The following is a 25,279-nucleotide window of genomic DNA, read 5'->3' on the forward strand; positions in this document are numbered from 1 at the left end:
GTGCTAATTCCATCAGCGTACACTCATTTCTAAGCCAGTGACATCTGCAGTGGCACGTTCATATTCATCAGATAGATGACTACTGTATACCCAGCGTATGGTTCGATACCTCCAGGATGGCAATACCACCATGTGAGGTGTGAAGATGATGAATTTTGATGCTGATTGCAGGGAGACAGCTCTTTGCTTCCAATGCAGAAAGTGCATTGGAAGGAAAGAACAAAAACAAAAAGCTCAGTTGGCTGAGGAGAGGGTTCAAGAAAACAGAGACCAGTGAATCGTGCTGCTTCTCAGCCCATGGTCTCCCTCTGCAGTAAATGCGGCATAGACTACCACGTCAGAGTGGCGCTCCTGAGCCACAAGTTGTGCATCATGTCTCAAACCATGACAGTAAGACTGCCAGCCACCCCATCACCTCCTGCTTTCTGGGGATGGTGATAAATGACATGATGGACATAGTTCAGCCATATGCACTGTGCCAAATGTTAGCTCGTCAACCAAACTACTCGTATGCACTTTAACATTCTTCCTGTTTGAAAATTTAGTCAATTCCTGATATAGTTCCCGTTCCATCCAGGATAAAAGACTCCATGTTGTAATTACCATTGGCGTGCAAACACTTCTCTCCTTTGTGTTTTTGTATCTGAGCTAGTGTCATTAGCCCAAGTTTGTTGATAATCACCATGTTAGTAAGGGGCATTATTTACAGAAATGTGGTGAGTTGCACTTATCTTCAGACCAGTTTTATTTACACGGGTTGATCACAGCTAATGCTTTCCTGTTCTTGTGTCACATGATTCAGCTGCAAATTCTTGCTTTTTTTCTGATTGACTCATAGTCACAACTTGTTTATATAATCATAAAAACTGCTTGCATATAAGTTTGTCGTACACCATTTGCACTCTGCCAGGGTGCTAGCTCAAATTGCCTACTCTTGATGCTTTTGCATGTGTACAGGGCAGCACAGTTGAGCAGTGGTTAGCACTGCTGCCTCACAGCACCAGGGGCCCGGGTCCAATTCTGGTGTCGGGTCACTGTCTGTGGAGTCTGCACAGACTCTCTGTGTCTGCGTGGGTTTCCTCCGGGTGCTCCGGTTTCTTCCCACAGTCCAAAGATGTGCGCGTTAGGTTGATTGGCCATGCTAAATTGCCCCATAGTGTCAGGGGGATGGTAAATACGTGGGGTTAAGGGGGCAGGGCCTGGGTGAGATTGTGGTCAGTGCAGACTCGATGGGCCGAATGACCTCCTGCACTATAGGGATTCATGATACATTACTATTCTTCCTGTTCAAATATTTAGTCAATTCCCTTTAAATTGTTATAGCCCTTGTTTCATCACAGATAAATCATTCAAAGTTCTGATCATCAGTGTGAATTTATTTTTCTACCTTCCAGCTTTGTTGTTAACTTAATTAGCTTGTGGATAAGGGTATAACTAAGAAAGTGACTGTGGGATCAGGTAACTAGACAGGTGGCCAGAACCATGCCCTTGTCCCTTTTTTTGCACCTGTTTGATCCACTTCAAATCCCACATTGTGCTATATCCACTCTGTTTGCAGGGTAGGATTGAGGAGCTCCACTGCACAAAGCATGCATGCTTCAAAGAGTTATATTGGAGAAGCTTATTGCGGCCTTTCTGGAAATGAAGAGCATAATGTTGACATGGATGGGTTGAAAGCTTATCCTGATCATCACCAAAACAACACAGTGGGCTGTTGGCATCTTCATTGGCCATTGACTGATGGTGCCACCTGGAGGCAGGGTTTGGAATCTCCTTGTGCTGCTTTTATGTGTTGCTTTTGGACATTCAGAATTCAATTGGGGTGTAGCAAGATTGGATCCTGAGCTGTTAAGGCCTGACCATTAGAGTAGATGTCTACTGTGGATTCTGAAAGAATGAGTGAATTGGTGTAAATGGACAAAAAAAATTGTCAACAACTGTCTAGAATGTTCATAATGTTTATGAGCTCAGAGATCTGACTTCATACACTTTTTCCTGTAGTTAATGGTGTTACACTCACTCCAACAGAAGTGTATGACTTGAGGGATCAGAGCTTAAACTCCAGATTTACTGTAATATGGAATAGAATCCCTACAGTATAAAAGGAGGACTGAGTGTAGAATTCAGCCCATCAAGTCTGCACCGACTCTCCGAAAGAGCATCATACCCAGGCCCACCCCCCATAACCCATACATTTTGCATGGTTAATTCACCTAATCTATAAACCTTTGGACACTAAGGGGCAATTTAGCATGGCCAATCCACCTAATCTGCACATCTTTGGAGTGTAGGAGGAAACTGGACAGACAGACACCCAAGGGTGGAATCGAACCTGGCTCCCTGGCGCTGTCACGTAACAGATCTAACTACTGTGCCACCGTGCTGCCCATCTTTCTACCTAGAGAACTCCGCTGCTGTGATCTAATTGCCTGCTCCTTAATTTACAAACTTCACAGTCGGAACTCTGCTACCTTCCTGAAGACTCACCAATGTGTCCTTACCAGGTTTGAGTGTCTCCCTCTACCCCAGACAGCTTTTAAGCTGCATTTTGACGAATCAGACCGTCCCTGGGTTTGTACTGACCAGAGCGTGTCCTCTTGAATACAATTTACAGTTGTAGTTTTCCTGTATTTTACTGAGTATATAGCCTCATCCATTTTAGTGGAGTCTGTTAAACAGAACTGTTCCTTTCTTGGAGAACAATTTGCCTAGCTGCTGTCAAATCACTCCTGGTGTCATGAGCAAAGGTAGGGAACAGATCACCTGTAAACACAGCTTACTGTTCTGAATGGTGGTAAAGGGAATTGATTTTCTGTGTTAACATTTCTGTTAAAGCTAACAGTACATTACAAAGACATCCTAGATTTGGCGACATAAATTTTCTGCTGTTTATTTTTTGTTTACCGTTGCTGATATTGAGGGTCTTCACCTATTATCTGTGGAGCAGTCTGCCACCTAGTGCCACTGGAATTTGATAACTTCCCGATAAAGCAGGCAACAAGGTGGCAATGCAGAAGAATTTTGACAGTACAGTAAACAGAATGGACTGCATGAATTTTCTGTTCTGTATTTTTTTTATTTCCACTGCACGGTTTAAAAATTAACAATGCCTCGAGGCAAAATCTTACAGCTGTAAGTTTTTGACACTTTTCTAAGTGTGGAAATGTTTTGCTTTCTCTCTGGCGTGGCTGCAATCCAGGAGCTTTTTTATGAGGAATTGGTGTGAATCTGTGTCACCCTCTCAATGACTGTGCTCAAAGTTTTCTGCTGCCCTTTTCCTGTGTAAAATCTCTTTCTTCTTGAGGGCAATTAAGGATGGGCAATAAATGCTGACCTTGAAGCAATACTTAGATTGCATCAATGAATTGAAGACAAAACAATAAGCAGTTATTACAGCCAGCCAAGAGGAAAGCCATTCTTTGGAGCTCTCTGAAAAAGAAATCTGCCTGATCCCTTAGCCCTTTTGAAATGGTATGATTTTCAAATGCCTACTTGTCTGTGTCCTATTTAAAAGCTACTCCCAATCCTGCTGCTTCTGGTGGAACATTTCACTTGCAGGTAATCTCTGTAATTCCTCCCTCTGGAATTCTTTTGCAGTTTTATCAACCAGTCCTGTCATTCTTAAATACTTAATTCTCTGCCCTGTAATGTTTTGCTGTTTAATATTTGTCTTTACCTTTTGCCCCACCCAGATTTTTTCACGCGATTGAATTTCATCTGATACCTATCTGTCCAGTCTACAAAGTTTTCTCATTTGCCTAAAGTCACTTAAGTCCTCTTGTCATGGTTCCGGTTAGAAACTTCAAAGTGTTTTATGAAGCCGACCTGAACCATAAGTTTTTCATATTGATTTGGCTAGGAAACGCATGAGATGTTTCACTTCAGGTATTAGCCAAGTGACCCACTCAGGAGCTTTTATCAAACAAAGTTTATTTAAGAATATAGTCAACATGTATAATAAGAAAATTAACAAGAACTTTTATCAATCACAAGCGAGAAACAAAACAATCACTATAATGTGTAACCCTTAATTAATATCTCTAATGTGTCCCAATTAAACCAAAACCCATAGTAAAAAAAACCCCCTTCAAACAGGGGTTATCACAGCACAGATTAATGTTTACTTGATACTGGGATCGAGGTTGGGGGAGGGGGGCGTTGGGGGAGGGGGGAAGTCACATTGCTTTGCCTGCTGTCCAGTCCCTTCTAAACCCAACTCAAACCTGCAGTTCAGAACTGCAACTAAAAACAATCCCTCTCATCTGACTTCCATACAGTTTTTTTTCTCCCAACATAGACATCACCTAAGACTGTGAGCATGAAATCACTGAAGCTTTGAGCTGCAGAAATGTTTTTTTTAAAAAAAACCTTTCTTAAAGGGACGCTCATGTCACACTCTTCACTTTGCCATGTTCCCTATTTTTGCTATGTGCAGATTTTGATTTCCCCTTTACCAGAGCTCACATCTGAAGTGACGTTGGAGCATTCCATTCAGGGCAAGAGGAACAGCATAATTTGACAACATTGGGCATGTGTTCCTGGATTCTAAATATTTGAAGTTGAGTAAGGATTGTGTTCTTCACTCATCTGTGGGGTAGTTCCTGAATTCAGCCTGACCTATATGATAAAGCATAACCATTTGTGTTTGTTTTTTATCTGCAGGTGGCAACGCTCAGAATGGCGCTGGGCAATCGAACGGGCTGCAATTGTGAGTCGTTGGAACTGGCTGCAGGCTCATGTATCAGATTTGGAGTATCGCATCCGCCAACAGACAGACATTTACAGGCAAATCCGTGCCAATAAGGTCAGTGCAACAGCAAGTAACTGCAAAAGCCACTTGTGTGTATGCAGAGTCTTTCAGATACTAATTTCTGATAATGTTAAGGTCTGCAAATGTATACAAATCTGAATATTGAAGATTTTATATGTATTTATTGAACCATATGTGCAAGAGAATTTTGATCATCTGTATGTTTCCAGACCAACAAGGAAGGGAGCAAAAATAAGCAAATTACTGCTGGAATCTGAAACAAAAATAAGGGATGTTGAAAAAACTCAGCAGGTCTGGCAGCACCTGTGGGGAGAGAAAACAGAGTCAACATTTTGAGTCCTTCTGAAACATTAACTCTGTTTTCTCTCCCTACAAATGCTGCCAGACATGCTGAGTTTTTCCAGCATTTCCTGTTGTTATAAAGGGTGGGAGCAGTGCAGAGGAGGGAGTATTTGGGATCAGTTTTATAGTAATTATGGAGAAAAAATGATCATCTAGATGAAATGCTACTTAACTGGAGTAAGCTAATTTTGGAAAGCTGAAATAACATCTGTCCCTGTCCCAGGTGAATTAGAATCAAAGGATGGCATGCAAAATAATATTTGAACAATGGGGGGAGGCCAAATACAGAGAATTTGGGTATAGCATAAGCACATTTCTATAAGGGAGAGAGGAAGGGCATTCAAATGTAAGTTCCCATGATAATTAAAGATGTAGAGATTAAAATGAAACAGAAAAAGGAACCTTATGTAAATGATGGGTTCCCAATACAGTTGGGAACCACTATAGAATTACAAAGGGCATAGATTTTGTTTTCCAAAAAAAGGAATAATTGGGACAAAGATAAACTCAGAATAGATTGTGGATCTTTATTTATAAAATGCTCAGCCAGAGCATTTTATAAATAAAGCTCAGCCAGAGCATGAGTGGGAACAATTCTGGATCAAAAAGGATCTTGAGGCAGAGGACGCAGCTGAATTCCAGGTGAATTTCTTTCTGTCTTCACTAAACAAGATGCTAATGTCACAGAAAAGAAGGACGTGGTGGAGATGGTGTCTAAAAGGCGATAGTTGAAAGGCTAGCAGTCTCACAGTAGGAAAGGTCACTCAGTCCAGATGGATGCATTTTGGATTGGTGAGGGAAGTAAGGGTGGGATTCCAGAGGCTCTAGCCACAACTCCTAATTATCACTCAATATAAGATGGTGCCAGAGAGCTGGAGGATTGCAAAAGTTCAAAACAGGAATGAGGGATAAACTTAGCAAATGGAGACTGGTCAACCCAGGATGGGAAACTGTTGGAAAAATACAAGGTCAATCAATAAACACCACCACAGATTTTGGATTTGACGAACTTGATATGAGTTATTTGAGGTCACGGAGAGGGTTAATGAAGGTAGTGCAATTGATGTGCATTGGGGCTTTCAAGAGATGTTTGATGAAGCACCACAAATAGATTTGAAGCAAAACTGAAGCCCATAGTTTCAAGGGATATTGGCAATATGGACATAGAATTAGAATACAGAAAGCAAAGAGTGGAGGAAAAAGCTTATTTTTCAGACTAGAGCCAAATATACAGTGATATTCTACAGTGGTCCGTATGAAGACCACTGCTTTTTTAACATATATTCATGACCTTGACTTGGACATACAAGGCATTTCTATGTTTGCAGATGACTTGAAGTTTGGAGATGTTGTGATTGCCACAGACTTCAGGAGGATTAATGAAATTGGCAAATGCATGACAAATGAATTTTAATCCAGACAACTGAAGTGATACGTTTTTTCAAAAGAATGAGGAGAGGCAATCTGTGGTTTTGATGAAATAAATGAGAACAGTTATCCAGTGGCAGAAGGGTCAGTGACGAGAGGACATCGATTTAATGTCATCAGCAAAAAGACCAGAGGCAAAATGAGAAGGGGGAAAAACTACCAAGCAAGTTCCTGCAAGAGTGGTCGGAGAAGACTCGATAGGAAACTGGCAAAGTACAGCCAAGAGTGGAGCGTGGGAATGATTAGATCGCATGTCAGTAGAGGCTCTGAGTGGGATGATGGCCTCCTGTATGCTCTCATTCTATGATTCATTAGAACTGGCAGTGTTGCAGTGTTTTTCCACTCTGATTTTAATAACACGTGCTGGGCACGTGTCCTGGTTACAAGACTCATAAATAGTAGAGCAATCTGTATTCTGAGTGCAACACAAGAATGTATGCAAAATTACATTATGCTGATGGGATATTGGTACTGATGCACTCAACTCAGTGACAAAACTGACATTCAGTCCTTTTAATGGCTGTTTTCTAAGAATTGCTTCAGTTAGTTGGACACAGCAAGAAGTCTTTCAATACCAGTCACCTAATGAAGGAACAGCGCACTGAAAGCTCGTAATTCCAAATAAACCTGTTGGACTTTAACCTGGTATTGTGAGACTTCTTACTGTGCCCACCCCAGTCCACCGCCAACATCTCCACATCACAGTTAGTTGAAAACTGTCGTGGTGAGAAAACATCAATCTTTCAGGGTGGGTTAAATTGATAATGGAAGATTAACGTAGAACAGTACAGCACAGAACAGGCCCTTCGGCCCTCGATGTTGTGTCGAGCTTTATCTGAAACCAAGACCAAGCTATCCCACTCCCTATCATCCTGGTGTGCTCCATGTGCCTATCCAATAACCGCTTGAAAGTTCCTAAAGTGTCCGACTCCACTATCACAGCAGGCAGTCCATTCCACACCACAACCACTCTCTGAGTAAAGAACCTACCTCGTAGGTAGTAGATGTAGTTAAGTATTCTAATCCACATTTAAATTGTGATCTCTGGGAAGTGTTGAAGTACATAGTGAAAAGAATTCTGGAGTGATTTCAGGGCAGTGAGCTGAATGAGTTGTTGCAATAGCTGCTTAAATCTGAAACTCTTGGATATGTGACCCATGATCCCCTTTATGTATGTGCATATATTTACATAGTTATTTGCATCTTCAGGTGCCATTCCTTTTCTATTAATGGTGAGCAGGGCACCCTTGTGCTTGTGGCTGTTTTGACCAACTGCTGTGTTATATCTAGGCTCACTGCTGGACAGGAGTTACAATAGATCCTGGTGGGGTGTAATTTTGACATTGTGTTATAAATTAGTTTCTACAAAGAAATGAAGACAGTTTTGGCTGTGCCAGCAATTGTATGCAGAGAGGAAATTCAGGGGAGATTGAGTTTACATTTGACTTTGTTCCAGAAACATTAAAAAAAACACCCAAATGAAAATGGTTGAAGGGAAATAAGTCCTGGGGAACAGAATTAGCTCTCTGTTTATTCTCATACCGGGGGAACTTTATATTCAGAACTCTCTGTTTTACTCAACTTTATTCTGTGGTGTTGTAGTTGGTGAGTTTTACTACATCATTAATTGCATTGCTGAAAAGAAATTTGCTATAAATGTGATATTGTCAAGTTAGTTGGACCTTGGTAGAATCCTGGGACCTATGTTATGGACAGATGAGAGACAAGCAAACTTTCCTCCAACTGTCTGTAAGCAGAAGATGTTTTGAATTTTTAAAGAATGCTGTGGCATGTTTTCCCAAACTCAATTTATGTGATCAATCAAGCAGCTGCTTTGCCCTGGATGGTGTCGAGCTTCTTGAGTGATGTTAGACTCATCCAGGCAAGTGGACAGTATTCCACCACATTCCTGACCTGCGCCTTGTTGATGGTCGATAGGCCTTGGAGGCTCAAAACGTGAATTACTCACCACAGGATCCTAGCGTCTGACCTGCTGTAGCAGCGACAGTATCCATTTAGCTTTACCAATTCAGTTTCTGGTCCATGGTAATCTCTAGCATGTTGATAGTGGGGGATTCAGCAATGCTAATGGAATATCAAGGCGAGATGCCCGGATTCTCTTGTGTTGGAGATGGTCAGTGTAGTGAGAATGTCACTTGCCATTTAGCCCAAGCCTGAATGTTGTCGGGGTCTTCCTGCACATGGGCATGGACTGCTTCAGCATCTGAGGAGTTGTAAATGGTGCTGAGCACTGTGCAATCGTCAACGAACATCCCCACTTCTGACCTTATGATGGAAGGAAGTCATTAATGAAGCAGTTGAAGATGGTTGAGCCTAGGACAGTACCCTAAGGAGCTCCTGCAGTGATGTCCTGGGACCGAGGTGATTGACCTGCAACCATCTTCCTTTGTGCTAGGTATGACTCTAGCCAATGGAGAGTGCTCCCCCCGATTCCTATTGACTTCAGTTTTGCTAGGGCTTCTTGATGCCACACTCAGTCAAATACTGCTGCCTTGGTGGCAAGGGCAATCACCCTCACCTCATCTCTGGAATTCAGCTCTTTAGTCCCTGTTTGGACTAAGGCTGTAATGAGGTCAGGAGCTGAGTGGCTCTGGCATAACCCAAACTGAGCGTCAGTGAAACCATTACTTTGTTTATGCTAAGTAAGTGCCACTTGATAGCACTGTTGACAACACTTTCCATTGTTTGATGATCTCGAGTCGACCGATGGGGTGTTAATTGAGCAGGTTGCTTTTTGTGGACAGGATATACCTGGGAATTTTTTTAGATTGTCATATGGATGTCAGTGTTGTAGCTGCACTGTAGCTTGGCTCAGATTAGCAACAGGTTACTTTATTTCACATTCAAAACCAGGGGAGGGGTATTCGCAAAACACATGCACGCGCACTCTCAGGGAGGAATAGAGAAAAAAAGCTTAACTACTGTGAATAGTAGCAGTACAAGAATCACAGAAATTAGTATCAGTTCAGGTTATTTCCAGGTTAGGATGGTTAGGTGGTTTTGACTGGCACAGGTGCAATGGGCCGAAGGGCATTTTTTTTGTGCTGTAGACCCCTATGACTCTCTTGTGATCTAGAACTAGTTGCTTCCAGTGAAGTCTGATATGTTTTTGTTCAGTGATTTGTTTCTCCAAATTTGTTTCTTGTGTCTTGTCTATCTCTGCATGCTCACTCTTGTTGCCTTGCTCGCCTTCTGCCTTCCTTCACCTTTCACACACGCATGACCAGCCACTCTTAATATCAGGACATTACTCCAGACTCCCTTATTGTTGGATCCTCTGGCTCCTTGCTCCTGTTAATCAGTCACTCTGCCTTTCGGTTACTTTATTGTGGTTAATTAAATGGATATCCTGCCTTTGACTTGCCTTTTACTAAAATCTCCTTGCCACCATGCCACCACCAAAACTGTCCTGACAGTAGTACGCCATTTACTGACAAATCACATATTGGTCTCTGGCCCTGGTACTTTTCTTTGGAGCATCACTTGTTGATGCACACTCTTGCTTTTCTTTTTAAAAATCAACATTGTCTTCCTCCCTCTAACCTGCATTCTTCACTGATCTGTCAGAGACTGCCTACTCCCATCACCATAATATGCCTTATTCCAACCCGCCTTCCAAAACCCCCTGCTTGTTTTACTTTCAAAATCAACAATTCCAATGCTCACCAGCCTGCCCCCTTATCCTCCAAATCTAGAACTTATCTAAAACTTTTCTGCTGGCATTTTGCACTGCACCAATTCCCAGTCATCCATCATCCTGTCCTTACTGGCTGACATTAACTTTTCACAGGTCTCACTTGCATTGAGGACACAACACAGAGCTAGGCCATTTGGCCCACTAGTTTGTGCTAGAATAAAAATAGAAAATGCTGGAACTAGTCTCTTGAAGGAGAGAGTTAACAATTCAGATGAATGACCTTTCATCAGAACTGTGGTAAATAAGTTTAGTGAACTCTACAAGCAAATAGCTATATAGGAATAGAGTGAAGTGCCAATAATGTAATCGCTGCTTAAAAATGGAAGAACTAGATTCTTTCTTTTCACAGATACAAAGTTGAAAGGTTTAAAATTGATGAGGTGGTATTAGTAGGCTGTCTGTATTTAAAATTGATAAGGCACCAGGAATGGATGAAATGCACACCATAGATACTGAGGGAAGTGAGAGTGGCAATTGTGGAGGCACTGGTCATAATTTTCCAGCTGTCAGAGGACTGGAGAATTTCAAATGGTATACCATTGTTCAAAAATGATACACCCATTGGCCAATCGGTTTAAATATGGTGATGTCTTCCTTTGTGAACACAGTAAGAAGTTTAACAACACCAGGTTAAAGTTCAACAGGTTTATTTGGTAGCAAAAGCCACACTAGCTTTCGGAGCCTCGCTCCTTCTTCAGGTGAGTGAGGATTATGTTCACAAACAGGGCATATACAGACACAAACTCAATTCCTCCTCACTCACCTGAAGAAGGAGCCCGAGACTCAAAAGCTTGTGCTGCCAAATAAACCTGTTGGACTTTAACCAGGTGTTGTGAGACTTCTTACTGTGCCCACCCCAATCCAACACCGGCATCTCCACATCTTGGGCATAGAAAGCAGTGGAAGGGTACTTTTCTAACTGGAGGTCTGTGACAAGCGGTGTTCCACAAGGATCAGTGCTGGGGCCTCTGCTGTTTGTAATATATATAAATGATTTGGAGGAAAATGTAGGTGGTCTGATTAGTAAATTTGCAAATGATACAAAAATTGGGGGAGTAGCGGATAGTGAGGAGGATTGTCAGAGGATACAGCAGGATATAAATCAGCTGGAGACCTGGGCCGAAAGATGGCAGATGGATTTAACCCGGACAAATGTGAGGTGATGTGATTTGGAAGGTCCACTGCAGAAGGAAAGTATACAGTAAACGGTAGGGCCCTTAGAAATATTAGCACACAGAGGGATCAAGGTGTGCAGATCTACGGTTCCCTGAAGATGGCAACTCAGGTGGACAAGGTGGTCAAGAAGGCGTATGGCGTGCTGGCCTTCATTAGTCGGGGGTTGAGTATAGGAATTGGAAAGTCATGTTGTAGCTGTATAAGACTTTGGTTAGGCCGCATTTGGAGTATTGTGTACAATTCTGATCACCACACCACCAGAAGGATGTCGATGCATTGGAAAGGGTGAAGAAGAGATTTACCAGGATGTTGCCTGGTTTGGAGGATATGGACTATGAAGAAAGTTTGAACAAACTTGGATTGTTTTCATTGGAGCGTCGCAGGATGAGGGGGGACCTGATAGAGGTTTACAAGATTGTGACAGGCTTGGATAGAGTGGATAGTCAGAGTCTTTTTCCCAGGGTCGAAGAGTCAATTACTTGGGGGCATAGGTTGAGAGTGAGAGGGGGAAAGTTTAAAAGAGATATAAGGGGAAGTTTTTCACACAGGGTGGTGAATGCCTGGAACGCACTGCTGGAGGAGGTGGTGGAAGCAGATTCTATAATAACGTTCAAGAGGCATCTGGATAGATACAGGAATAGGCAGCGAATAGAGGGATATGGACCCTGTAGAGGCAAGAAAATATTAGATTAGAGAGGCATCTGTGTTGGCACAGACTTGGTGGGCCAAAGGGCCTGTTCCTGAGCTGCACTGTTCTTTGCTCTTTGTTCAGTCACGAGGGGACATAAGTTCAAGCTGAGGGGCAGGAGGTTTAGGGGGGATGTGAGGAAAAACTTTTTTACCCAGACGGTGATGCCAGTGTGGATCATTCCTTTGTGAAGACAGAAGCAAAGTACAAATTTAGTTCCTCAGCCATTTCTTTGTTCCCCATTATGAATTCTCGTATTCCTGACTGTAAGAGGCCTACATCCTTCTTTGTCAATCTTTTTCTCTTACATACCTATAAAATATTTTACAGTTAGTTTCTGTGTTCCCCGCTAGGTTACTCTATTTTCCCCTTCTTGATCAATCTCTTGTTCCTCCTTCGCTGAATTTTAAATTGCTCCCTATCCTCAGAGTATGCATTGGTTGTGAGTGGATGCATTGGTTGGGATATTTCAAAAGGCCTTGGATTCTGGTAAGATCCCAATGGATTGGAAACACACTAATGTGACGCCTTTTTGCAAAAATGGAGAGAGGCAAAATGTAGGAAACTATAGGCTGGCTAGCTTGACCTCTGGTGGGAAAGTTGCTGATTAAGGAGGCGATGAATGAGCATTTGGAAAGACAAAGTTCAATCCATCATTGGTTTTATGAATGCCAAGTCATGCTTGACAAACTTGCTTGAATTCTTTGAGGACATAGCCAGCAAGGTGAATAGTGAGGAACCTGTGGATGTGGTATATCTGGGCTTCCAAAAGGCATTTGACAAGGCGCCACATAAAAAACTGATCCAGAAGGTGATATCTCAGGGAATTGGAGGTAGAGTAGTGGATTGGATTGAGGATTGGCTGACTGACAGAAAACAGAGGGTTGGGATAAATGGATCCTTCTCTGGCTGGCAAAATGTGACCATTGGGGTGCCACAGGGGTCAATCCTCAGACCTCAACTGTTTCCAATCTATATAAAATGCAAGCAGGGTCAGAGTGTAACATGGCAAAATTTGCAGATGATACTAAAATAGGTTGGAAAGCAGGCAGTGAAGAGGATATAAAAATTTCACAGACCTAACATAGATAGACTGGGAGAATGGGCCAAAATTGGCAGATGGAGTTTAAAGTGGATAAGTGTGAAGTTGTCCATTTTGGCAGAAACAATGGAAAGGCAAATTATTACATAAACGGAAAGCAGATTCAAAATGCGTCCTGGCAGAGGGATCTGGGTGTCTGTGTTCATGAATTGCAGAAAGTCGGTATGTGGGTGCAGCATGTAATAAAAAAGGCAAATGGGATGTTGGCATTTACTGCCAAGGGACTGAAGTATAAAAGTAGAGAAGTGTTGCTACCATTGTATTGAGTGTTGGTGAGACCTCATCTGGAGTATTGCGCCCAGTCTTCATGAGGAAGGAAATGGTGGCATTGGAGGCAGTTCACAGGAGGTTCACCAAACTGATTCAGGGGATGAAAGGGTTGACATATGAGGAGAGATTAAACAGTTTGGGCTTGTACTTGCTGGAGTTTAGAAGGATGAAAGGGGATCTGGTCAAGATGTATAACATTTTAAAAGGGATTGATGAAGTAAATGTAGACCAAATGTTTCCCTTTGTGGGGCAATCTAGAACAAGAAGTCACATGTATAGGTAGAGAGACGGTAGATTTAAAACAGATGAGGAGGAACTACTACTTGCACAGGGAGGTGAATTTGTGGAACTCACTGTTCTATAGAGCGGTATAGTTTGAATCATTGAATGGTTTCAAGAAGGAGATAGATATATTTCTAATGAAAAAAGGATAAGAGGGTATGGGGAACTGGTGGGGAGGTGGATTTGAGACCAGGGAAAGAACAGCCATGATCTGATTGAATGGTGGAGCAGGCTCGAAGGGCTGAATTTGCCTAGTTCTGCTCCTTGTTCCTATGTACCTCAAGTCTATTGCTTTTACCTAACAGCACTCGCTGTACTGCCACATTGTACACAAGGATTGCAACGGTTCAAGAAGGCAACTCATCACCACCATCTCGAGAGCAGTTAAGAATGGGCAATAAACACTGGCCTATCCAATGGCACCCATGCCTGATGAAAAAAAAATGATGAGAATACAGCCAAGCAAGGACCATGCTACCAAGCTGGGTGAAAGTGGGAGAGGTGACTGGGAGAAAAATAGAAGAAAGATATGAGTTCAGGACTCGGAGCAGGTTGCGTGGGAGTTGGGATACTTCTCGAGAAAAATTTGATCTGTGCATTTGGAGTGAGTGAGGTGACAGAGGCAACAGATCCGATGGTTTCAATCTTGCTGACAAAGAAATCCATGAGTTCTTTGCACTTGCTGGAGATGACTGGGGAACACAGAAGGGATTTAAGAAGATGGCATTCAGTAGTAGAGATAAACTGGAGTTATTTTCCCAGGATTATCCTGGAAATCAGTTGAGCAATTTTGGCAGACATAGAGCAGGACCCAATCTGAGAATGGCAAAACCCGACCATGTTCAAGTTTGTACCTCTTGGACTTGAAAGATCAAGGCCATACCAGAGGGAATGATCAGGATAACAGAGTAATGGTTTTATTTGGGACAGTGTTGTGCCTGCCGCACAGTGTGTTCTAACCCTTATGCGATGGACAAGGAACTGCGAGTCAGCTTCTTGTTAATACAGTAATATTTATTCATACACAATTAATGTTAATTAACCACGCGATCAATGTGTTATTCTACAGAATACTGAAGTTCAAGTTCAGTACTAGACCTTAACTAACTTTTGCATAACTGGCAACTACCCAGGCAGATACTGGCCTTTATCCTCGTTGGTCTCTGTAGTCCTCAGTGTCGTCTGGTCTGCTACTCTGGCTCTGGTCTTACTTCCGTCATTCGTGTGGTGGCTCTTCTTGTGGTAGCAGTTGCTGGTGGTGGTCACCATTGTTTTGTTACTGTCTCTTCCTTGTCCTCGTGGTTGTGTTGTTCGTGAGAGAGAGAGTTCCTTCCATTGTGCAGCACCTTTTATCTCTCGTGGATTTTGTGCCATTTTGGGCAGCGTCTTGATTATTACCAATCAATCGATCGGGGTTTGATCACCCTGATCGACAAGAGTCCAATCACGTGCTGCCACACCGATTTTTGGGCATGTACCCAACGGCTGTGCCTGTAGGTGCTGGAGGCATGTAGGTGACATACCTCCCTCCCAAATAAGGGGTTAAACAAGTATGTTTAACCAGAGAGTGTCCATTGTCTTTGAGATGGCCTATGTCCTGTGTATTCTGTAGTCTGGAGCTGCAGCCTGTTCCTCTCTGTACTTGGCCAATTATCCTAGCGTGTTTTGTAAATCGCCATCTCGGTGACACGTTTGGCCAGAACAGGAATATTGAACGTGAGGGTGTTATTGTGTAAGTCAATAACTGCAGAAATGTTGTGGTCAATGGAGGACCAAAGACTGAGAATTTTGATATTACAGTTCCAAGTATATTGGAAAAACGCTTTTTCCAGGGACAAACATAAAATGAAATGGAGTTGCAAAGGGGGATTGTGATGTGGATGGAGAATGACACAAGGAAATGAGATGGCCTTCTCTGTGATTTATACTAACTATTTGAGGTGTGAGACTATGTGAGATGGCAAGTCAAGTAGCAGTTGTGTATAGATGGGTTGGGAAGCGAATATGAAGTGTGATGGAGTGGTAGGAGAGCAGTAAATTGAGAGTGAACATGTTGAATTGAAATGGAAATTCAAGAGATCTATGATGAGAGGTTGTTCAGTGTTGAGACTGGAGGAAGGGAGCCATGAAGTTAACTGATGAGGAAATTCACAGTGGGGCCTGGCTGGGCAGTAGGAAAGTCGGATTTTGCAGAATACGAGAGAGGGTGAAACTAAGTGAAGGTCAACACGTGCTTGAAGAAAGAAGTGTCAGAGGAATAAAGGAACAGACCTAGATGTGATTTGTGATAATTTTGAGAATTTAATTTCACCTCAAAACTGTTGAAATGTAAAACATTTTAATAGAACCCTACTGACAGTCCTTGATTAACCTGTACACTTATGCACTCTCAAATTTTAACTCTCATGGATATGACATTTAAACACTGGTTTGGAGATGCAGTAAGCAGACAAAAAGGCTAATAGGTGCCCGGTTCGCTCATAAACTTGTCACAATGGTAATAATGAGCGTGACTTGCCGTGGCCTGTACAGACTTTATTTGCTTCAGTTGTATTGCTGGATAACATTACATGTGCGGAAATGTAAAATAAATCACAGAAAATGCATTTGGTGCTACACTGAACAGAGGGATATAACTGTCAAAGGCAGTAAAGCCTATGAGTATCAAACTGAACTGTTTTCTTTCTGTGACTAATATTGGAGGTTTTCCTTTTGCAATGTGGGCTCAAACCAGTTGCTGAGATGTTGCTGTTCATCATCATTTCTCTTTATCCTACTTCCCTATACTATTGTTGAAATGTAGTTTCACAAGTCAGCCCTTTAAATAGTTATCCAGTGCAGGAATAACACACTGAACAGTACACCTGGCAGAAATGTTGTAGTTACTTAAACCAAGAGCTGTCTTTGTATTTGGCACCCAAGCCCTGATGTTTCACTGTTCACTCAAGTCCATCTTCATGGGAAGAAATCAGTTGCTTCAGTCTTTTGTGATTTCAATACAGTGGAATGGTTGGAAGAAATTTTCTATCTATACTCAAAACAAATGTTTAAAGATATAAACTCAAAATTTAACTGCCTGGAGAGACCTTTATGAATTAATAAATAACTCAGAAGGTGCATATTTGTTGCAACGGCACAGTGATTAGCACCGTTGCCTCAGCGCCAGGGACCCAGGTTCGATTCCCGGCTTGGGTCACTGTCTGTGTGAAGTTTGCACGTTCTCCCCGTGTCTGCATGGGTTTCCTGTGGGTGCTCCGGTTTCCTCCCACAGTCATCCAACCAGATGACTGGTTAGGTGCATTGGCCATGCTAAATTCTGGCACATCTAACCAGATGTGCTGGTTAGGTGCATTGGCCATGCTAAATTCTCCCTCAGTGTTCCCGAACAGGTGCCGGAGTGTGGCAACATGGGGATTTTCATGGTAACTTCATTGCAGTGTTAATGTAAGCCTACTTGCGACACTAATAAAATAAACTTTAAACTTTATAAATTTTATTTGCTTTGGTGCAATTTTTCCAGTGAAGTATTGATACTGGTATGCCTAACAAATGCCTAATTTTACTTCACGTTGCATGACACCTTGAGCAAATACTTTATCTAAGCATTTTCACCATAGGGTTCAGTTGTGCTTGGAGACTCTCCACCCCCAGAAGACTTAAGCCGGCTGGTAGGAAGCTCTCCAGATGGGTCTGATTGTCCATCTCAAACAGAACTGAAAGCGATTGGTGCTGGTGACAAGCTTGAGATGTCAGTCTGCAGTCATTCTACACTTCCCAAAATTGTGGGTAAACAGGTACGATTCCAACTCACTAATCCTAATTTTTAACCCCTCTGGCTAGGCAATTGTGTTGATTCCTCTTCATGCTAAGAGATCTGGAGTATTTCCTGCATCTGGACAGGTAGCAGAATAACTACTGCGTAAAGGTATTTGGGAGAAATAGAATATTCAAAATGTCCTGTTATACCCGTGAATTGTCTGATGCTCACTGTTGCTTATAAAAATATTCTTTTGTGCAAAATAAACTTTTTGAAACTTTTTTTTCACTTTTGAATGGGGCAACACTGATTTCCCCATTTATGGGTCACATTCTGGACTTGCATGTGGCCAGCACAGATAAGAAAAACTTCAAACCATCAGCAGATGGTGAAACACTCCAGGCAGTGTGCCACTTGCTGTGTTCAAAAAAATCTTTCTCACAGTCGCATAGGATTAGAGGTGAGCTGTCATGATGGATACAGAACTGGCTCAGTCATAGAAGGCAGAGGGTAGCAATGGAAGGGTGTGTTCCTGAATGGCTATGGCAAGTGGTGTTCCTCAGGGATCAGTGCTGGCACCTTTGCTGTTCGTAATATATATAAATGATTTGGAAGAAAATGTAACTGGTTTGATTAATAAGTTTGCGGATGACACAAAGGTTGGTGGATTTGCGGATAGCAAGGAGGACCATCAGAGGATACAGCAGGACATAGATCGGTTGGAGACTTGGGCGGAGAGATGGCAGATAGAGTTTAATCCGGACAAATATGAGGTAATGCCACACTTGGAATTCTGGTCGCCACACTACAGGAAGGATGTGGAGGCTTTGGAGAGGATACAGAAAAGATTTACGAGGATGTTGCCTTGCATGGAGGGCATTAGCTATGAGAAGAGGTTGGAGAAACTTGGTTTGTTCTCACTGGAACGACAGAGGTTGAGGGGCGACCTGATAGAAGTCTGCAAGATTGAGGGGCTTGGACAGAGTGGATAGTCAGAAGCTTTTTCCCAGGGTGGAAGAGTCAATTACTAAGGGGCATAGGTTTAAGGCGCGAGGGGCAAGGCTTAAAGGAGATGTCCGAGGCAAGTTTTTTACACAGAGAGTGGTGGATGCCTGGAACTCGTTGCCGGGGGAGGTAGTGGAAGCAGATACGATAGTGACTTTTAAGGGGCGTCTGGACAAATACATGAATAGGATGGGAATAGAGGGATATGGTCTCCGGAAGGGTCGGGGGTTTTAGTTCAGTCAGGCAGCATGGTTGGTGCAGGCTTGGAGGGCCGAAGGGCCTGTTCTCCTGCTGTAATTTTCTTTGATCTTTGTTCACATCACACTTGCTTTCTTTGCAAATCATTTGAAATCTGTGCTTTTTTGTTCTCGACCCTTTACAAGCAGAATAAATGTCTCCTCTCTCCAGTCCCTTCATGATTTTGAACTCCTCTATCAAATCTCCAATCTATCCTCATAACTGAAGTTTCTCATCCCTGCAACAATTCTTGTAATCAACTGAAACTTTGGCAGTGGTAGGATTCCGACCCATGTGTCTATGAACCCAGGAGCCTCAATCAAGTACCTTGGGCAGCTTAGCCAAGCTACTGCTGCATTCATGTGGTCCATTCTTAATAAATTTGAAATGATGTGCAATCATCTTTCAGACTTTCGCTGATCTCCCTCACCCTCAACACGCCAGCTTTAATATTTTGAATAATTTGTATGTTTCTTCACATAAGAAACTTTCAGGATCATCCCACAATGTGTTAAATATTGCATCATAAGAGATAAACTAGATGGCTCACTTGTGTTGAAATCAAATGGCAAGCGAAGATTCCAGTTTCTTCTTTCTAAATTCGTTTGAGATGTGAGCTTCACTGGCCAGGCCATTACTTATTGTCCTTCACTAATTGCCCTGGAGAAGGTGGTGATGAGCTGCTGCCTTGAGCTACTGCAGTCCATGTGGTGTAGGTATACCCACAGTGCTGTTAGGAGGGAGTTCCAGGATTCTGACTCGGCGATAGTGAAGGAACAGTGATGTATTTCCAAATCAGGATTGTGAGTGGCTTGGAGGGGAACCTCCAGCTCGTAGTGTTCCTATGCATCTGCTGTCCTTGTCCTTCTAGATAGTCGCGTTGGTGGGTTTGGAATGTAATGTCTAAGGAGTCTTGATGAGTTGCTGCAGTGTATTTTGTTGATGGTACATGAGGAGGAACTCCTGCAGTGATGTTCTGGAGCTGAGATGATTGACCTCTAACCACTACAACCACCTTCATTTATGCTAGGTATGATTCCAAACAACAGAGTTTTCCTCCAATTCCCATTGACTCCAGTTTTGCTCGGGCTCCTTGATGCCACACTCGGTCAAATGCTGCCTCGATGTCAAGCGCTGCTACTCTCGCCTCACCTAGATAGATAGATAGATACCCTACAGTGCAGAAAGAGGCCCTTCGGCCCATCGAGTCTGCACCGACCACAATCCCACCCAGGCCCTATCCCCATATCCCACCCACTAATCCCTCTAACCTAGACATCTCAGGACTCGAAGGGGCAATTTTAACATGGCCAATCAACCTAACCTGCACATCTTTGGACGGTGGGAGGAAACCGGAGCACCCGGAGGAAACCCACGCAGACACGAGGAGAATGTGCAAACTCCACACAGACAGTGACCCAAGCCAGGAATCGAACCCAGGTCCCTGGAGCTGTGAAGCAGCAGTGCTAACCACTGTGCTACCGTGCCACCCGACTGAGCTACCGTGCCGCCCGGTACCTCTGGAGTTCAGGTCTTTTGTCCATGTTTGAGCCACGGTTGTAATGAGGTCAGGAGCCGAGTGGCCTTGGCAGAACCTAAACTGAATGTCCGTGCGCAGATTATTGCGAAGCAGGTGCCACCTGATAATGCTATTGATGACCCCTTCCAACATTTTGTTGTGGAATCACTTGGCTTTGTCTATTGTTGCTTACGCTGTTTGGCAGGCAGATAGCCTGGTGTTGTGGCTTCAGCAGTTGACACCTCATTTTTAGCTCTATTTGGCATTGGCCCTGGCATGTCCTCCAGGGTTGATCCCCTGGCTTGGTGCTAATGATCGAGTGGGGCATATGCCAGGCCATGAGGTTACAGATTCTGTTCGAGTACAATTCGGCTGCTGTTGATAGCCCATCACGTATTTTTAATGCTCGGTTTTGAGCTGCTATATCTGTTTGAAGACCATCCCATGAACGTGGTGGGACTTCTCTACAAGGACTGTGCAGTCGGTACTGCTACTGATCCTATCTTGGGCAGACACATCTGTGGCAGGCAGGTTGGTGAGGTTGAGAACATGTTTTCCATTTTGTTTGTTCCCCCCCCACCATTTGCTTTCCCATTGTTTCAGTGATGTGCAAATTTGGCTATAGTCCACTTTGAAGTGAAGCTGCCATCATCCCAGAGTGCGATAGGCTGCTCTCCTTTGCGGGCAAGAGCTGACTGGTGGTGATTTAACCTGAGGATCACCACACCTCAGGCGAGAAGAAAAGTTGAGAAGGTGTGCCTTCATGAATAGCCTTAGCAGGTACGGGAATTGAACCCGTGCTGTTGGCATTACCAGCCAGCCAGCCGTCCATTCCATAGTACATTCTATCCCTGCTATTTAGATTGTAAATAGTTGGGGCCTGAGGACCGAACCTTGTGGCACACCAGTAATTATAGCTTTCCGACTAGAAAAAGACTGATTTATCCCAAGTCTCTGCTTTCTGCAGGTTAGCCAGTTCTCTATCCAAGCTAATTTATTGCCCCAACTCTCTGAAACCTTGAGTATTAAACCTCTATGCAGCACCTATTCAAATGCCTTCTGCAAGTCCCGATACACGACATCTACAGGACCCCATTATCCACTCTGCTTGTTACATAGAATCATTGAGTCCTACAGTGCAGAAGGAGCTCATTCGGCCCATCGGGACTGCACTGACCACAATCTCACCCAGGCCCTATCCCCATAATCCTATGAATTTACCCTAACTAGTCCCCCTGACATGTTCGAAGAACTCCAGCAAGTTAGTCAAATACTATAATTAGTCAAACACTGTTTATCCTTGATAAAGTAAGAGTTTTAACAACACCAGGTTAAACCTGCTTTAACCTGGTGGTGTTAAAACTCTTACTGTGTTTACCCCAGTCCAACGCCGGCATCTCCACATCATGACTATCCTTGATAAAACCATGCTGACTCTGGATTGTGTTTTGGCTTTCCAAATCTCCTGTTACTAATTCCTTCATTATGGGTTCCATCATTTTCCCGATGACAGATGTTAAACTAACCGTCTCTAATTTTGTATTTTTTGCTTTTCTCCCTTTTTGAACAGGGGCATTATATTAGCCTTTTCCCAATCCACTGGAACCTTTCCAGAATCCAGGGAATTTTGGAATAGTTTAACAAATGCCTTCACTATTCTGCTGTTGCTTCCTGAGGATGTAAGCCATTGGGCTCTGGGGAATTGTCTGCCTTTAATTCCAATAGTTTGCTCAGTACTTTACGCCTGATAATGGTGATTGTTTTAAGTTCCCCCTTTTCAGCAACCTCTGTGTTACCTGTTACTATTGGGATGATTCTAGTGTCTTCCACTGTGAAAACCAAGGCAAAATATTGATTTAGTGTCTCTGCCATTTCAGTGTTCCTCATTATTAACTTCCCAGTCTCGTTCTCGAAGGGACCAATGTTGACTTTAGCCGCTCTCTTCCTATTTATATACTTACAGAATCGTTTGTTATCTATTTGTATATTTTGTGCTAGATTTCTTTCATCATTTACTGTTCTGTTACTTTTTTAGCAACCCTTTATTTGTCTTTAAAAGTTTCCCAATCCTCCAGCCTGTCACTGATTTTTGTAATATGGTATGCCTTTGTTTTTGCCTTTGTTATCTTTAACCTCCTTGCTTAGCCACGGATGCATTTCCCCTCTTACAATCTTTTTTCCCTTCTGGAATATATTTTAGTTGGGAGTAATTGAATATCTCTTTAACTGTCTGCCACTGTTCATCAAATGTCTCACCTTTTTGTCTTTCTGCCCAGCTCACTTGGGCCAAATCTGTCCTCAGACCTACGTAATTACCTTGGTTTCACAGCAGAATGATCTGTACACGGAGTGCTACAGTTCACAATGCATCGGATGCTGCAATGTATCATACACTGCACGCACACCAGTGGATGTAGCCGTGCGTCTCATGCTGGATGCAGCAGTGCATCTCATGCTGGGGCAAGGGAGGCTGGCCAGGGGTGCATTGGAAGAGTCAAGTTTAGAGTTAACAAGAGCAGAGTTGAGGGTTTCAGCAGCAGATGAACTGAGGCAGGACCGAGTCGGGTGTTAAATGATGGTGTAAATATGTGATTGGAAGTGCATCTCCAGTTCAGATATGACACAGAGGCTGCAGGCAGCATGGTTCATCTTCAGACATTTGCCAGGGTGGAGGATATTGTGTTATGAGGATAGATCATAGAAATCATAGAAAACATAGAAACCCTACAGTGCAGAAGGAGGCCATTCGCCCCATCAAGGCTGCATCGAGAACAATCAGAGAGGTTGAGGCTGTTCTCCTTGGAGGGAAGATGGCTGAGAGGAGATTTGACAAAAATGTTCAAAATCATGAGGGGATTGGACAGAGTAGATGGGGCGAAACTGTTCCTGCTCGTAAAAGGATCAAGAACGAGAGGGCACAGATTTGATGTGATGTGAGATGAAGCTTTTTCTGGTTGATGTCTGGAATGCACTGCCTGAGAGTGTGGTGGTGGCAGGTTCTATTGAGGCAATTCAGGTATTAGATAATTATTTGAATAGAAACAATGTGCAGGGGTACGGGGAAAAGGCAGGCAAATGACACTAAGTCATGGTGTTCATTTAGAGAGCAGGTGCAAATGCAGTGGGGTGAATGGTCTCTTTCCATGTCATAACAATTCTGAGATTCTGATTCTGGTAGGGACAAAAGACGATGGCTCCATTCTTCCCAACATTTAAAAGACAAAAGCAAAATGCTGCAGATGCTGGAAATCTGAAATGAAGAAAGAAAATGCTGGAAATACTCAGGTCTAGCAGCATTTTTGGAAAAAGAATTCGAGTTAATAGGTTAGGTCTGTGATTTCCACAAGACACTTACGAGTTAACTCCACAGACCTACACAGAATTGCCAATATCTTCTGTTTAGGTGATGGAAATTTTTCTCATCCGGTATTGGATGTTGGGGAAGTCGTCCAAAGCTCTCGAGTAAATGGACAGGTGTAGAGGGATGGTAGTGAGTTATAACTGAGTATCGTCAGTGTACATTTGAAAACTGATGCTTGTTTTTTGGATGGTGTTGCCAAGGGACAGATTGTTAGCTGAATAAATGAAGGTGTGGAAAATTTTCTGAACAGCTGTTACTATTTCTCTGCGGGTGTGTAGTCAGTACTTCACAGCTTGTAGAGATGATGTGCATTTCTTCCCATAATTTTCAACTTTTCCTCTTGCGTTCAGAAGACATGGGCTCAACACTTGACTGAAAAGCAATTTGTTATCAGTGAGGTTAAAATGGAGTATTTGTCATTCTTTTTCTTGGCTAACATGCTTTGGACTCTGCAGGGAAGGTTGGAACAAAACCCATTAAACCTCAGAACCCTCAGATCCCCTCAGTCATGAAAGAGTTGATAGCAGCTGTTCTGAAAGGTTTTAATAAATCTTTTCTATTTAACAACAAAGGACAGAAAATATATCTGACCGCTGGTACTATATTCCAACCTTAAAAAAATCAGAGCTGGAGGGGAAGCTGTGAACAGTGTTTGTCTAAGCACTACTCTAAAATGGACAAGCAGACGAAATTTAACATGTAGAAATAAGACCATAAGACATAGGAGCGGAAGTAAGGCCATTCGGCCCATCGAGTCCACTCCACCATTCAATCATGGTTGATTTCAACTCCATTTACCCGCTCTCTCCCCATAGCCCTTAATTCCTCGAGAAATCAAGATGCAAAATATTTCTTCTTGGACGAAATAGTGCACGATAGAAATGCCAAATAAATAGTACAGAATTAGCCCAGATCTCTGGAAAGGGAACTTTATTGGTTTTTTTGACAATGTTTGGTTAGTATGGTGAGGAAATTGATAAAACTAACAAAATGTGGAGATATGTAATCAGAACAGTGAAATACAAGTCGACTGTGGTCCATATAAATATGGTAAGGCCATGGCTAGAGTACTGTCGTGATGCTGCAGGAGGGATATATAAGCATTGGGAGAACAAAACTCTTCATGCAAAAGTGATCATTTTGATCTCTAACTTTGCTGAATGAACTTGCTGAATTGTCAAGGGGACTGTTTATTTCTCTGCTGCACCAGTTCTCATGTATATGTTTGTTTTCAGGTTATTTCCCCTGTTAACCCTGTAGAAAATGTGACATCTTGTTCTGCACCGACAGAGTCGATACCATCAAAACCCTGCAGTCATCTCAAGCCTGTCAATGGAGTCATCAACAGGTAATCAATATATTGCTTCAGTGTTGAGATTTGGACCATTTCAGGATGCAGCTACCACTATGAAAAGCCTTTGAAATTTTCTCATTAAACTTGAAAGTGGAATGGCACAGAGCTCTAAAGTGATGAAAGGAATAGTTATGGTAGATGAGAATGAGTTATCCTCAATTGTGATTGGAGGATGCAAGGACTTGCCAAACTTGAAACAGCAATAGAAATGAGGCAAGGGAGCGCTTGTAATGCATTTGTGCAAAACATAAGCGACCAGTAGCTTTTTG

The 25,279-nt window shown here is 42.8% G+C and overlaps 1 protein-coding gene across 3 annotated transcripts in view; it reads left to right on the forward strand.

Moving 5' to 3' along the window:
- The window catches only part of kansl1b (KAT8 regulatory NSL complex subunit 1b), a 150,960-nt gene that overhangs the window by 73,212 nt on the left and 52,469 nt on the right, over nucleotides 1–25,279 (forward strand). For all 3 annotated transcript variants that reach the window (XM_078223702.1, XM_078223700.1, XM_078223701.1), the window contains exons 2-4: nucleotides 4,663–4,804; nucleotides 17,395–17,571; nucleotides 24,892–25,004. In XM_078223702.1, coding sequence (XP_078079828.1) covers nucleotides 4,663–4,804; nucleotides 17,395–17,571; nucleotides 24,892–25,004 — 432 coding nt within the window. The remainder of the gene's footprint in view (nucleotides 1–4,662; nucleotides 4,805–17,394; nucleotides 17,572–24,891; nucleotides 25,005–25,279) is intronic.

Source organism: Mustelus asterias, chromosome 11, assembly GCF_964213995.1.
Source record: "Mustelus asterias chromosome 11, sMusAst1.hap1.1, whole genome shotgun sequence".
NCBI classification, from domain to species: Eukaryota; Metazoa; Chordata; class Chondrichthyes; order Carcharhiniformes; family Triakidae; genus Mustelus; species Mustelus asterias.